Raw genomic sequence first — 14,043 nt, 5'->3', positions numbered from 1 at the left:
TTATGGGGAGTAAATATTCAATTGAGCCCGTTGATGTTACCGAAATATTTCCAGCGAAATTAAAATATTGGTATGGATCAGAAGTGCTTCAAAATTGTGTTTCTTTTGTTGGTTTTATAGGGTTACGATGGCTTGGTTTTCACCCCAAAATGCTAAAAGCTAAACCAAGAAAGCCCCGGATCCACCCGTTACATTAGCCCCCCCCCCCCCCTCCGCCCAATGACATAATCCTGAGTTCACAGATGTCGCATCACTCGCAAGTTCTACTTGGCCTATGTTAATGATGCATCTATATCAACGACACAAATGTTACTTTCTGACGATTTTCTGGGCATGGACTGCCTGCAAATATCGCCCAAATCACCTTCTTCAAAAGGCGCCATCTGACCCCAATGCACCAACTTCATAAGCGACTACTTCAGTCTTACTTGGGCGTCATGAAAAATGAGCGCTACAAAATGATGACGTCGTGTGAATTGGGTCAAATAGACCACCAAATACAGTTCTGGTTTTAATTTGCACATGATCGCGATGCCGTTGTGACAAAATTCACTATCATATCATTACAATGCTTAGTGATCTTGGTGTTACGGGCAACTTAACACTTTAGTATGAAATTATATGTTTTGTAAACCCTTGCCCGTCCTTTCCCCAAAAAACAAATGATAGGCCTATTAAACAGACATTTCACATTCAAAAGCTGCCTCTAAAGACCTTTAACATGCTGCCTCCATCTTGGTCATGTTCCTCGTGTCGAATAGTGAATGCTAATCATCATTTTGCAAATAGGAACCAGACTATTTTGTTCTTCCTCCAGCCTCAGTTTGATACCATTGATATAAATTGGTGAAATTCATGATAACTGCATCATGATAAAGGTCTTTGATAACCATGGTTACAGCCTACACCAGTGGAACCTATATCATGTCATCGGGGAAACTGACGTCAAAGAAAAACCAAATTATTTAGTTTTGGAGATCTTCCAGGTGGATGTGTCGTTATGCAGAACTAGCATTTGATAATAGACAAAACTGTATAATAAAAGTAGTCTCGAACAACCCGTGAACATACATTGATCTCTATTTCTCTGTTTTTAGTATATAGGTGGCTTGATTTGTCGCAAAAACTAAGAGCCAAAAGGCCCCTGGAGCCAACTGTTTAATGTCTTTGAGCATGCCAACCATAACAATTGTATTTGAAAATGAAAGTATTGCCCAAAATCCAAAAGGCCACAATTCTACAGCACAAATTTTGAAGGATCTTTGTTCTTTTCCTTCATAATGTATGCATCTATAATTTGTTGCTCGAGTTAAAGGAACACGTTGCCTTGGATCGGTCGAGGTGGTCTTTGAAAAGCGTTTGTAACCGTTTTTTATAAAATGCATATGGGTAGAAAGATGTTGTAAAAGTAGAATACAATGATCCACACAAACATGCCTCGAAATTGCTTGGTTTTCCTCTTACCTCGTCGACTAACACGTCGGCCATTTATGGGGGTCAAAATTTTGACTCCCATAAATGGCCGACCATGTTAGTTCGCACAATAGAAGGAAAACCACGCAATTTCGAGGCAAACTTGTGTGGATCATTGTATTCTACTTTTAAAACATCTTTCCAACCATATGCATTTTATAAAAAACGGTTACAAACGCTTTTGCTTTGACCAACTCGTCCGATCCAAGGCAACGTGTTCCTTTAATAAAAACTAAAGTTTAGTCCGAACTCGAGATAAGACTAGTCTTTTAAGATTGTCTGATTTCACAAACTCTTTTTGATATTAAAGGGTTATTGAATGGACGAAACATGTGCCCTGCGATTCATACATCCATTATTATTATTTTGTGTAACCTACAGGACGGCGTTTTGTTTAATTAGTTTCAGTGTTGTTGGTCTGAAGATCTGTTTCAGTCTCAGACTCTAGTTTTTAAATTCCATACATACAGCATGCCTGGTTTATCTTCACAAATCCAAGATGGATGCTGCCCTTTGTGGGAAATATTCAGTCACTGCTAGTAGGCCACAAATACTGTATTGAGTTGACGGTCTTTTTTAAAACAAACACTCAAAAGTTTGCATAAGCAACAAACTTGAAAAAGTATATTTTGAGGCATTGAATTGCACAAAAAAATAGAAATTTACGAATTTTACATCAACCTCTACTAATAACAAAATATATGAGCAAAGAAACTGAATTGCCTCACAGCCTAAAAGTGGGCGTTGGGATTGTTTAACTGTTTTTAATTTCTTATTTCATAAACATTTTTGTTTGACTGAACTGTGTATTGTGCGATTCCTTTCCTTTGCATATGAATAACGTTTCTTTTATGTCCCTTTGAATGGAGTGGCTCTATATAATCACTCAACAATCTAGGCATACAATTTCAATACATTATTAGCATAATACATCATGCTACTTAAAATGTCATCAGTATTTCATAAGAGCTGCATAATGATATAATTAGTGTTTCAAATGCCACTAGTCTGCCCTGTGCTATTTTTAGACTAAGTTGACACACGGCTGTGTCCTTGCACCCACATTAATGTCTGCAAACACGTTAATGGAATAAAATATATTTCACGAAATACCGGCGTTAAATTGCTTTCCCTTTTCAAGTGAGTACAACCGCTATAGTTACTGAATCATGTGCGCAGTGCATGGACGATGCATTGTGTGAGCATGAGGGGTCTAGCTATAGCTTGGAGTAAGTTATGTACTACCCCCCTTCAATGGGGGTAGAGAGATTACCATGGTTACATGCATACTCAGCCTAGTTGAGTTATGGGGAGTAAATATTCGATGGAGCTCGTTGATGTTACCGAAATATTTCCAGTAAAATTAAAATATTGGTATGGATCAGAAGTGCTTCAAAATTGTGTTTCTTTCGTTGGTTTTATAGGGTTACGATGGCTCGGTTTTCCACCCCAAAATGCTAAAAGCTAAACCAAAAAGACCACCAAATACAGTTCTGGTTTTAATTTGCACACTGATCGCGATGCCATTGTGACAAAATTCATTATTATTACCATGCTTGGCGATCTTGGTCTTTTGCTTATCATTATGGGCTTAAAACTTTAGTATGAAAGTATGTTATGTTAATCCTTGTCCGTTCTTTCCCCCAAAACAAATGCTAGAGACATTTCACAATCAAAAGTTTATATATTTTCTGCCTATATAACCATAGTTATATAGCCTACACCAGTGCGACCTTTATCATGCCATCGGGGAAACCGACGTCAAAGAAAAACAACATTATTTAGTTTTGGAGATCTTCCAGGTAGATGTGTCGCTATGCAGAACTAGCATTTGATAATAGACAAAACTGTATAATAACAATAGTCTCGAACAACCCGTGAATATACATTGATCTCTATTTCTCTGTTTGTAGTATATAGGTGGCTTGATTTGTCGCAAAAACTAAGAGCCAAAAGGCCCCTGGAGCCAACTGTTTAATGTCTTTGAGCATGCCAACCATAACAATTGTATTTGAAAATGAAAGTATTGCCCAAATCCAAAAGGCCACAATTCTACAGCACAAATTTTGAAGGATATTTGTTCTTTTCCTTCATAATGTATGCATCTATAATTTGTTGCTAGAGTTAATAGTCCTAACTCGAGATAAGACTAGTCTTTTAAGACTGTCTGATTTCACAAACTCTTTTTGATATTAAAGGGTTATTGAATGGACGAAACATGTGCCCTGCGATTCATACATCCATTATTATTATTATTATGTGTAACCTATAGGACGGCGTTTTGTTTAATTAGTTTCAGTGTTGTTGGTCTGAAGATCTGTTTCAGTCTCAGACTCTAGTTTTTAAATTCCATACTACAGCATGCCTGGTTAATCTTCACAAATCCAAGATGGATGCTGCCCTTTGTGGGAAATATTCAGTCACTGCTAGTAGGCCACAAATACTGTATTGAGTTGACGGTCTTTTTTAAACAAACACTCAAAAGTTTGCATAAGCAACAAACTTGAAAAAGTATACTTGAGGCATTGAATTGCACAAAAAAATAGAAATTTACGAATTTTACATCAACCTCTACTAATATCAAAATATATGAGCAAAGAGACTGAATTGCCTCACAGCCTAAAAGTGGGCGTTGGGATTGTTAAACTTTTTTTAAATTTCTTATTTCATAAACATTTTTGTTTGACTGAACTGTGTATTGTGCGATTCCTTTCCTTTGCATATGAATAACGTTTCTTTTATGTCCCTTTGAATGGAGTGGCTCTATATAATCACTCAACAATCTAGGCATACAATTTCAATACATTATTAGCATAATACATCATGCTACTTAAAATGGCATCAGTATTTCATAAGAGCTGCATAATGATATAATTAGTGTTTCAAATGTCACTAGTCCGCCCTGTGCTATTTTTAGACTAAGTTGACACACGGCTGTGTCCTTGCACCCACATTAATGTCTGCAAGGAGCAGGGGGCAGGTCGTACGCCCCCGGTGTTTATGGGCTCAAAGGCGACTTTTACTTAATTGAACATTTTGTCTGTAAAGCGTGTGACACTAATAAAAGAAGCCCTGTTTGTTTAATAACATGATTTCTGATTGATTTTAAACCTTGTTTCCACACAGAAGGATCTTGGTATTTTTATAGATAGCAGACTTAATGTTGTCAGCCATGCATGTTACTCATGGTGCAGCGAAATTTCAGATGCTGTATAAAAATGCAATTGTACTGCGAACCTTGTTTTGTTCTCTTATTAGACCTCGACCGGAGTATTGTACTGTTGTTTTTAACTCAATTTCCCAATCACAATCTGACCGACTAGAAAGACTACAAAGGCGTTATACTTGGTTATTTTTATGTACACCAACAACAGTGAAGGTGATGTCACTTATTTAGAAATAACTGGTTCTTTTCAGAACCACCCCAACTCATTAGAGATAGTCATTACATGGTGTTACCGCAAACCTTTCTATATCATATTTCCACCATGCAAAATTTCAAATCCTACTTAATATTTAGAAATGTTTAATTTATTTAGCTTACCATCTCTTGCCCAGAGGAGAAAGGTTAACGATTGCTTGTTCCTCTACAAACATATCTACAGCAAATATAATTTAACCAATGCTAATCCTTTCAGTTTTTATGTTCAAGAACGTCGTAATAGATCAGCTTCCAAGCACATAATGCATGTTCCCATGAGCCGAGTTGATGTTACAAAAAAAAGGGTTTGTTTCCAGAGGTTCATCTTCATATAACCGGCTTCATAAATCATGCGATGGGGCTAAAACATTAAACTGTTTCGAAGACAGCTAATTAAACTTGTTTTTTTGTTGTTGCTGATTCTTTTATAATTTAGTGTTTTTAACTGATGGATTTTGTCTCCTTTTTAAAATTTTGGTCAGAATTTGTTTTTAAATTTAATTTGCCAGTTTGTTGAGGCGTTTGTTTGTTTGTTGGGATGTTTGTTTGCTGGGGTTTTGGTGTTTGTTTGTTTGTGTGTTTGTTTGTGCGTGTGTGTGTGGGTGTCTGTCTGTCTGTCCGTCCGTCCGTCCGTCCGTCCGTCCGTCCGTCCGTCCGTCCGTCCGTCCGTCCGTCCGTCCGTCCGTCCGTCCGTCCGTCCGTCCGTCCGTCCGTCCGTCGTTAAGTGTGTTTGTGTGCTTGTTGGTGTGCCACAGTCTGTTTTGTGTTGGTACTGGTGTACTGTTTTTATTTAATCAGAATAATGTTTTTATCAATTATTTTAACTGTAGTTTCCACTTGTCTTTAATATATTTACACATAGTTTTATATGATTTTTTAATGATACCTGTAAGTGGCGGCTATACGCCGTTGGTTATCAACAATGAAACAATGAAACAAATTTAAGTTATTGTCATTCACTAATCACTCTGTCATCAACGTAAAAGGGTAGATTGGTGTGTTAACGCACAATGACTAATTAATACTTTAGTCATGCAGTCATTTAACAGCCCCCTGAAAAGGCTGCAGCGTGTGGTTCCTTTTTAATGCCTGGATGTTTCGCGTTTTCCCCCACAACATTGCCGCCTCCGATCGGTAGTTCAACACCCTGTGTGGTGACTCTGAATAAGTAACGTTCAACGACACTGACAAAAGAGGCGACCAAGATGTCACTTTATATGGCCGTGGTGACACTTCTGGCAGTTGTTTATGGTAAGCTCTTGGTTTATATTTCTTTATACCCAAATTAAACTGTCGATGACGTCATTTTTGTCACAATGGTAATACTATTTACATATGTACGATACGATTTGGGTGATGACAACACGCGTTTACTACAGGTTTTCCCGGCAATTTTCAGCCAAAATCATCTCAATTTTGTTACGCCTTCAAATTGACACCTTATCCACTCAAAATAGGGTTTCTTTCAGCTTTTAATGCATCCAATTTCGTTTTAGCGCAAACGTCGTGATTTTCGTTTTTCTCGTGCAGATTCGTTTTAGTCATATTATTTCATGCATAATATTCAATCAATACCATCTTTGAACATTTCAAGTTAAATTTCTTCTACCTATTTATACACTTGCTGTTGTCTTTCACAAATAAGAATGAATCTTGCTGCCCAATAAAGATGAACAATCAAACTTGACCAGTGAACGCTAAAATGGTGAAATTGAATATAACTCCTTTTAAACGCTGAATGCTGATTATTCAACAAACGAAATTGGATAAACCACGGGTTTAAAATCAATTTTGTTTTACATGGCTGGAAAACCTACCAAAGTATTTCTATAGGTAACTCAACGTCATATCGATACTGATCAAGATGTAGTATTATTATCCATTATCTTGAAGCTTGACCTGCCCCTAACCAGAGCGTGATCACTCCCTTACTATGGAAACTGTGTGAATGATGTGTGATTTGAATGTAGTTGGTCCACACAGAAAACACACCCAGATCACACTGTGTTTACATCGGAACATGGAACATTTATTTCGTTTTCAAACGAAATTGAATGAGCCAGGAGTTGAAATGAATGGAATTTTTGTTGAAATTGGCCGGGAATACGTGCAGTAATTTGCAACTTACTGGAACTTCAATGGAATGCGATGCTATAGCGGGTTTCGTCGGGCTGTGGCATGGATCTATTTGTCAATGGATTCATTGACGGAACATGTAACGTAAATCAAATCAAAATTGTTGTCAAACCAAAATAACAGAAAGAACGAAAGACTCAAAACACGTCTTGCCGCTGTCGCTTCTTGTGCAGGAATGATTTTTGTCAAGCGCTGCCATTGCAGGTCAGCTCCGCGTCACACCCTTAACGCCTCAGCGAAGTGCAAGTATTCTTTATAAACTAAAGTTAGGCCTACTTATTAGGAAATCAATTCGACGTATTAAAATAAGTACGTAATCAGATGACTGGGTATTAGTCATTTGGTTTTACACATTCAAATTAAAGATGAGTTGTGGCTTTTGTAAACTGGGAATTAAAGCTCCTTTACTAGCAAACAGGTTGTCCTTTGCAAGAGGTGTTTCCATGTATTTAATATTCCTTTTACATCATGTGTTGTTCTTAATTGAAGTAGTTTTCGCCTTCCCTTCCTTCTCTACAATTTCAACTTTGTTTTTGTTTTTTGCCCTCAGTTTAGCTTTTAGTTCTCCTCACTAAATCGACCGTTTTGGCTAATGTACTTGATGACGACAACCGTGGGGGGGGGGGGGGGGGGGTGGATGGGAAGCTTAGAAATGGCTAAACACTCGTGTGGCTCTGGCTACATTTTTATAAACATGGACGTGGGTTGTCTACGGTCGCCGGATAGTGCCAGGAGATAAGAAGTGAAATAGTTTTTCATGAGTGCGATAATATTTTTTTTGTACCATTTATCTGGCGACCGCCACATAATTATCTAGACTACACGTTCTTTACATAAGGTTTGTTTTTAACCATTGCCTTACGGTAGCCGGATAGTACGGAAGCCGGATGGTGCCAGGAGATAACAAGTGAAAACCTTTTTCATGAGTGCGATAATAATTTTTTTGAACCATTTATCTGGCGGCCGCCGGATAATAAGTGGCCGCCGCCGGATAAATATGTGGCGGCCACCGGGTAATAAGTGGCCGCCGCCAGATAATTATTTGGCAGCCGCCAGATAATAAGTGGCAGCCGCCAGATAATCTTACTTTCATAAGAGTCAAATGAATCATACATTGATACTATCTTGTTTTGTAGAAATTTTCATATCAGCTGAAAATTCTTTCAATATGGCTTTAGAATATAGCGGACGCCCGTAAGCCACTTTGACATCCGTGTCCAAATCTCGTTTTGTGATCCCTTCTCCCACCAAAAACCTCCTTTGTAAAATAAATCAAAAGAATAACTGGATAAGAGTAAGATAAAACATACATTGATACCATCTTGTTTTGTTCATTTCATTTCAGCCGAATATTCTTTCAACATTATGACCCAGACTATAATAACTTATCTAAGAATTCATCTTGCCAAGGCGCAGGGGGTGCAGTAAACGTTGTCGTTTTCAGCACAACGCAGATACATCCCTTAACCTAGACTAAGGAGTGAGGCTTACGGAGCACAGTTTGGAGTGGTTTTTGTTAATTTATTTTTTCTAACTTTTTTGAAGCACATTCGGCTTCATCAGATGAGGGCATGGGTCTGTGCTATCGCTGCCCGCTACATCACCTTGATGGCGACGAAGGCTCTCCATACGCCTGGGTGAGGTCATTCCTTAAAGAGATCAAGAGAAGATGTCCTGGTCTTAAGACTACACCGAAAGGTAGGTATCTAATGCTTCGAACGTCAAAATGTCTGGCAGTAATTCAGGGGATCTGGTGAGAAGTGAATAGCATTTCGTCTGTTGACACTTAGGGAGGATTTCCCTTCAACTAAACTGTTGGTGGCGGTGGTATTAAACTCACCTGGAAGTGGTATTTCTTTAAAACGAAAAAGAAGCTTTTGTCACTAAATGAAAGATATGTGTTTCGATGAGTGGAATATGAATAAACAGTTAACTTACTTGTTCTAAAAATTGGTTCTCATTTTATTTACAAACTAAGGAGTAGGCCCCGACCCGAGAGGGCGCTGTTCGTGACGTCAATCGAGGCGCGATATTTGAAGAAAAAATCTGTAACATATAAATCGTGACAAACAAATACTAAAAAACTAGTTTTATTGTTCATAAGCATATACTCTTATGTTTGAAAAAAAAACATTTTGTCATATTTGTTTCAAAAACAGGCACGACGCAGAGATCTAACCCTAGCCGGACCACCGGCTCCGAAACTACAGCCACTTACCCAAAGACATCGACCACTAACCCACCAGCTTCGACCACTGACCTTAGTACGGTGAGTGAACCGTCAACCACGACAAACAACCCTTCAGCTAAGACCACCGAACCACCAACCTCGACGGTCAGCAAAACGCCAACTACGACCACGGACCCGCCAACTACGACCACCGACCCGCCAACTACGACCACCGACCTGCCAACCACCACCACTGATCCGCCAACTACGACCACTGTCCAGCCAACCACCACCACTGACCCACTAACCACCAACAAGGACCCGTCAACTATGACCACTGTCCAGCCACCTACGACCACCGACCGGCCAACTACCACCGACCCGCCAACTATGAGCACTGAGCCACCAACTACGACCACAGATCCGCCAACTACGACCACTGTCCAGCCAACTACACCCACTGAGCCTTCTACTACAACCAATCCCGTGTACGTTGACTGCCAGGACTTGTTCGACGCTGGTCACAACAAGAGTGGTGTGTACAATATCACCCCATCACAGTATCCTGACGGCCTGGAGGTCTACTGTCACATGAATACGAATAATAGAAAGGGATGGATAGTAAGTTGTATATTGAGAAGATTTCTTAGTTCTATTTAATATAAACTGAAACTCGAAATGTATAGCAGTCCATAATTAATATCCTCGTATGGTGATGCTGACACTTAAAAGAACCTTCAGTGAGACATTGTTCAAAAATTAACAACAAAATTAACAAACTCTAATTGCACAGGAATAATAACAACACTGTGAATTACATGGCATCTAGGTTTAATATTCGCAAGTGCTTGATAATGCTATATTTTTATGAGCAAAATGTTGTGTTTTAGGCGTATTATATACCATGAGACTACACTTTACAGCCACATCCCTCACCGCCCCTCTCGTTCAGCCCTCCTGTTCCGCCCCTCCTTTTATCAAATTAAAAGTTGTTATGTTGATTTTTTTATTTCATAGGTTTTCCAGAGACGCGTGGATGGGGCGGTGAGTTTCATCCGCAGCTGGGCCGAGTATAGGGATGGTTTCGGTGACAAGGAAGGGTCGTTCTGGCTGGGGAACGAGATCCTCCGTCGTCTCACTGAACCCGTGGCTGGGGAGCAGGGATGGCAGATGAGGGTGCCGATAACAACCAATGATGGAAGCCATTGGTCTGGGGTGTATGATGATTTTCGTGTCGATGGAGAAAACTACACTCTTCATGTTGGTGCATTTACAGCTGACCCTCAATACCATTTGGGTAAGTGAGCTATTACAAAGTTTGTAACAATTCGAATGTGTCAGTGAGCTGTTTAAGTGTTACATCAGTATCTTCATTACCATTTTGGTAATTACTATGCTGTGACAAATGTATTATATGAATTACATGTACTATTAAAATATTGATTGAATTGAAATATTTGATTGAATTGAAATGGTTGATTAATAAAATGAAAATCAGTCAGAGGCCGAAATAAGATAAATAATGTATTACTCATAACGTAGATTTCGCGTGGAAACAGATCAGCGGTTCATCTTTCTATATTAATGTGCGTGTGAGGTTGCTGAGGTTATGATAAGCAAAACCATCAGCACTTGGCCTAGTGTCTGGAGGTGTTTGAGCATTGTCGTAACTTTTCACAATAACCAAACAGTCATCCTACAATCTTCAGAAAGTGCAATGTGATATTTTCTAGGCATGGAAAGGAGACCTGAATTGAAGCATAGATGAATTTGCTGGGGAAAAAAAAGATATTCAACTCTGTCATAATATAAAGGGCATGGGTACTTTTTGTAACACAAAACACAATGTCGTCAGATGTACATTAAACATACACAGTTTGAAGAAATGATAGTATAAAGCTTCCCTTAAAATAGCAGGCCTACTTGCTGAGGTGCTGTACATTTTGAGAATTAGTAAAACAATATCGCTAAAAATAGTTTGTCTTATTTTTAGCATTTAAAACGTATTTACAGTAAATGATAATCACATTTTACATGATAACATAATTTTCAGCTAATTTTCATCTCACTGAGGTGAAAATTATTTTCGTGACAAAAACGTCAAAAACTATAGAACACCTCAGCAAGTAATATTTAAAGGGAAGCTTTTTACCATCATTATCTTCAAACCGTTTAATTTTAATGTGGACAATATTGTTGTGCTTGTGTTCTACAAAGAGTCCCCAAAACCTTTTAGTCAAAATGGTAGCATGACAGGTTTTGAGTTGGTGTTTTGTTCATTTACTATGAACTTAATTTGAAATATTATAACAATATTACTCATGGTCAATACACTGTAACTCAAGAAGGCTAGAACAAATATATAACTATTGACGAGACTGCAAGAGCTATAAGTCTCTCCTGAAATAAACACAAGAGGGAAGATCAAGAACAGATAGATACACACGGGTCAGAGGATGGCAACGACGTCGACGACAACAACACAATGATGACAATGATGATGGTTAATTTTTAAACAAGTTGTCACTCTATTTTCATATCATTTATCTGTATCTGTTTCAGGCGATTGTCTGTCCTCTTATCCCGGCGGTGAACCACCATCCAACGGACAGCCCTTCACGACGCACGATCAGGACAACGATGCCGAACCCGATCTGAACTGCGCCGATGAGTTGAAGGGAGGTTGGTGGTTCAATCGATGCACAGAGACAGGCTGGGGTGTCGGGCCGCACAGTAACCTGAACGGCGAGTATTCTGAGATACCCCCCAACGATGAGTACGGCCGCGGCATCGTGTGGAGCACCGCCTTCTCGCAAATAACGCGCACTGTAATGAAAATACTTCGTGCATGAAAAACCTGATTGTGTTAGAAATTCGCTGGTTACAATCAAGTCAAGAGAAGACTGTTGATTTATAAATTGCAGTGAATTAAAGCCATTGTACACTTTCAGTAAACAGTATTGTCCAAAGCCCACACTTCGTGTATCACAACTGATATATAAAATAACAAACCTGTGAAAATTTAGGCTCAATCGGTCTTCGGAGTCGGGAGAAATAACGGGGAAAACCCACCCTTGTTTCCGCACGTTTCGCTGTGTCATGACATGTGTTTAAAATAAATCCGTAATTCTCGCTATCGAGAATTGATATTGTTTTACTGTTTTCTCAAAAAGTAAAGCATTTCATGGAATAATATTTCAAGAGAAGTCTTTTACCATTACCTTATGTAAACCCTGTAAGTTATTTGTAAATCTGTGAACTTTTATTTTATTTCTGTACCGAAAGGGTCCAATGGCTTTAATACATCGTTACTGGCTGAATAGTAATACAATGCAAGACGGAACAATCGTATCAATTCATTAAATTTAAATAAACTATTCAAATAAAACAATGTCTTTCTCACTTTGAGTATGGCCTATTGTTAATATCAACTCAAGGAATTATTCCATTGGTTTTTTTTTTACAAACATTCAGTTGAAAATTTAAGGTAAATGCGCTTACGGACAGTGCTTTAAAATGGTAATATTCCGATTTCACAAATAGCTAATATTGATCTTGAGTGCGAATCTACCTTAACTGCTAAGCAGAGCGTGATGTCATTGTACAATTCGCATTGGTAGATAATACTGACAACTCATGTTAAGATCAATCTTAGTTCTTTATAAAAGAAATCAAGCGATGTATATATTCTCAACATGTTCATTTTCTCTGTCTCTTTGATTCTGCAAGAGTCTCGCGCCTATACTTGAACGGTTTGACCGTTCAGCGCACATGAGTTCTCCATTTTTCCCATTCATTTTTTATATAGTCTTCATCTTTATATAAAAATATGAAATTTGATTTCCTGTGTTTAAAAATAGAAAATTTGGGGGGAAAAAGGACAGAGGGGGCGGAGAAAGGTCGCAAGTGTGGGTGGAGGGTTGGGTTTATGTCCTCGGTAGCAGGTCGGATTTTTATTTTAACTTATTTTGTTCGCATTTTTGTCTCTCTGCCAAAATTACTCCTGTATGCTTTGTAACTTGTAATTATTTTAAATTTGCATCCATAACAAAAGCATTTAAAGGCACTGGAAACTTTTGATAATTACTCAAAATATATATTAGCATAAAACCTTACTTGGTAACGAGCAATGGATAGCTGTTGATAGTATAGAAAATTGTGAGAAACAGCTCCTTACTTAATTAAAAGTAACATAAAGTTTTTGAGAGGTAAATTCTCACTCAAATAAAAACTTGTATTAAAAGACTTCAGGCCTGAAGCCATTTTTAGGCATCTGAAAGCACACAAGTAATATAGAGTAACAAGTGTGTTTTTCTTGCATTACTCTTCTAAAACTTCGATGACCAACTGCAGTTGAGTTCAAATGTTCACAGGTTCGTTATTGTATGCATTATGTTGGGATACATGAACGCCAAGTGAGAAGACTGGTCTTTCATACCAATCGTGTCTAGTCACTCCAGTGCCTTGAAAAAAAACTTGCCAATTAATTTTTCCGGAATAAAATATATTTCACGAAATGCCGGCGTTAAATTGCTTTCCCTTTTCAAATGAGTACAACCTCAATAGTTACTGAATCATGTGCGCAGTGCATGGACGATGCATTGTGTGAGCATGAGGGGTCTAGCTAGCTTGGAGTAAGTTATGTACTACCCCCTTCAATGGGGGTAGAGAGATCACCATGGTTACATGCATACTCAGCCTAGTTGAGTTGTGGGGAGTAAATATTCAATGGAGCTCGTTGATGTTACATAAATATTTCCAGTAAAATTAAAATATTGGTATGGATCAGAAGTGCTTCAAAATTGTGTTTCTTTCGTTGGTTTTATAGGGTTACGATGGCTCG

General features: G+C 38.4%; 1 protein-coding gene across 1 annotated transcript; it reads left to right on the top strand.

The window, feature by feature from the left end:
- The first annotated feature begins 6,099 nt into the window (after nucleotides 1-6,099).
- Nucleotides 6,100-13,054, top strand: LOC139938881 (uncharacterized). Its single transcript, XM_071934530.1, has 5 exons — nucleotides 6,100-6,145; nucleotides 8,576-8,728; nucleotides 9,190-9,821; nucleotides 10,218-10,497; nucleotides 11,763-13,054. Exons 1-5 carry the CDS (start codon nucleotides 6,100-6,102, stop codon nucleotides 12,050-12,052), a joined length of 1,401 nt encoding a protein of 466 aa, XP_071790631.1. The 3' UTR covers nucleotides 12,053-13,054.
- Nucleotides 13,055-14,043: the final 989 nt, after the last annotated feature.

Source organism: Asterias amurensis, chromosome 6 (assembly GCF_032118995.1).
Source record: "Asterias amurensis chromosome 6, ASM3211899v1".
Lineage (NCBI taxonomy): Eukaryota > Metazoa > Echinodermata > Asteroidea > Forcipulatida > Asteriidae > Asterias > Asterias amurensis.
Note: the sequence above shows the minus strand (reverse complement) of the source record. Positions and strands in the feature narration are given on the sequence as shown.

Excerpts from the sequence above, each read along its gene's own strand:
- LOC139938881 (XM_071934530.1), top strand. The coding sequence starts at position 6,100 with ATGTCACTTTATATGGCCGTGGTGACACTTCTGGCAGTTGTTTATG. Across the intron at positions 6,146-8,575 it reads ACTTCTGGCAGTTGTTTATG|CACATTCGGCTTCATCAGAT; the intron begins GTAAGCTCTTGG and ends ACTTTTTTGAAG. Across the intron at positions 9,822-10,217 it reads ATAATAGAAAGGGATGGATA|GTTTTCCAGAGACGCGTGGA; the intron begins GTAAGTTGTATA and ends TTTATTTCATAG.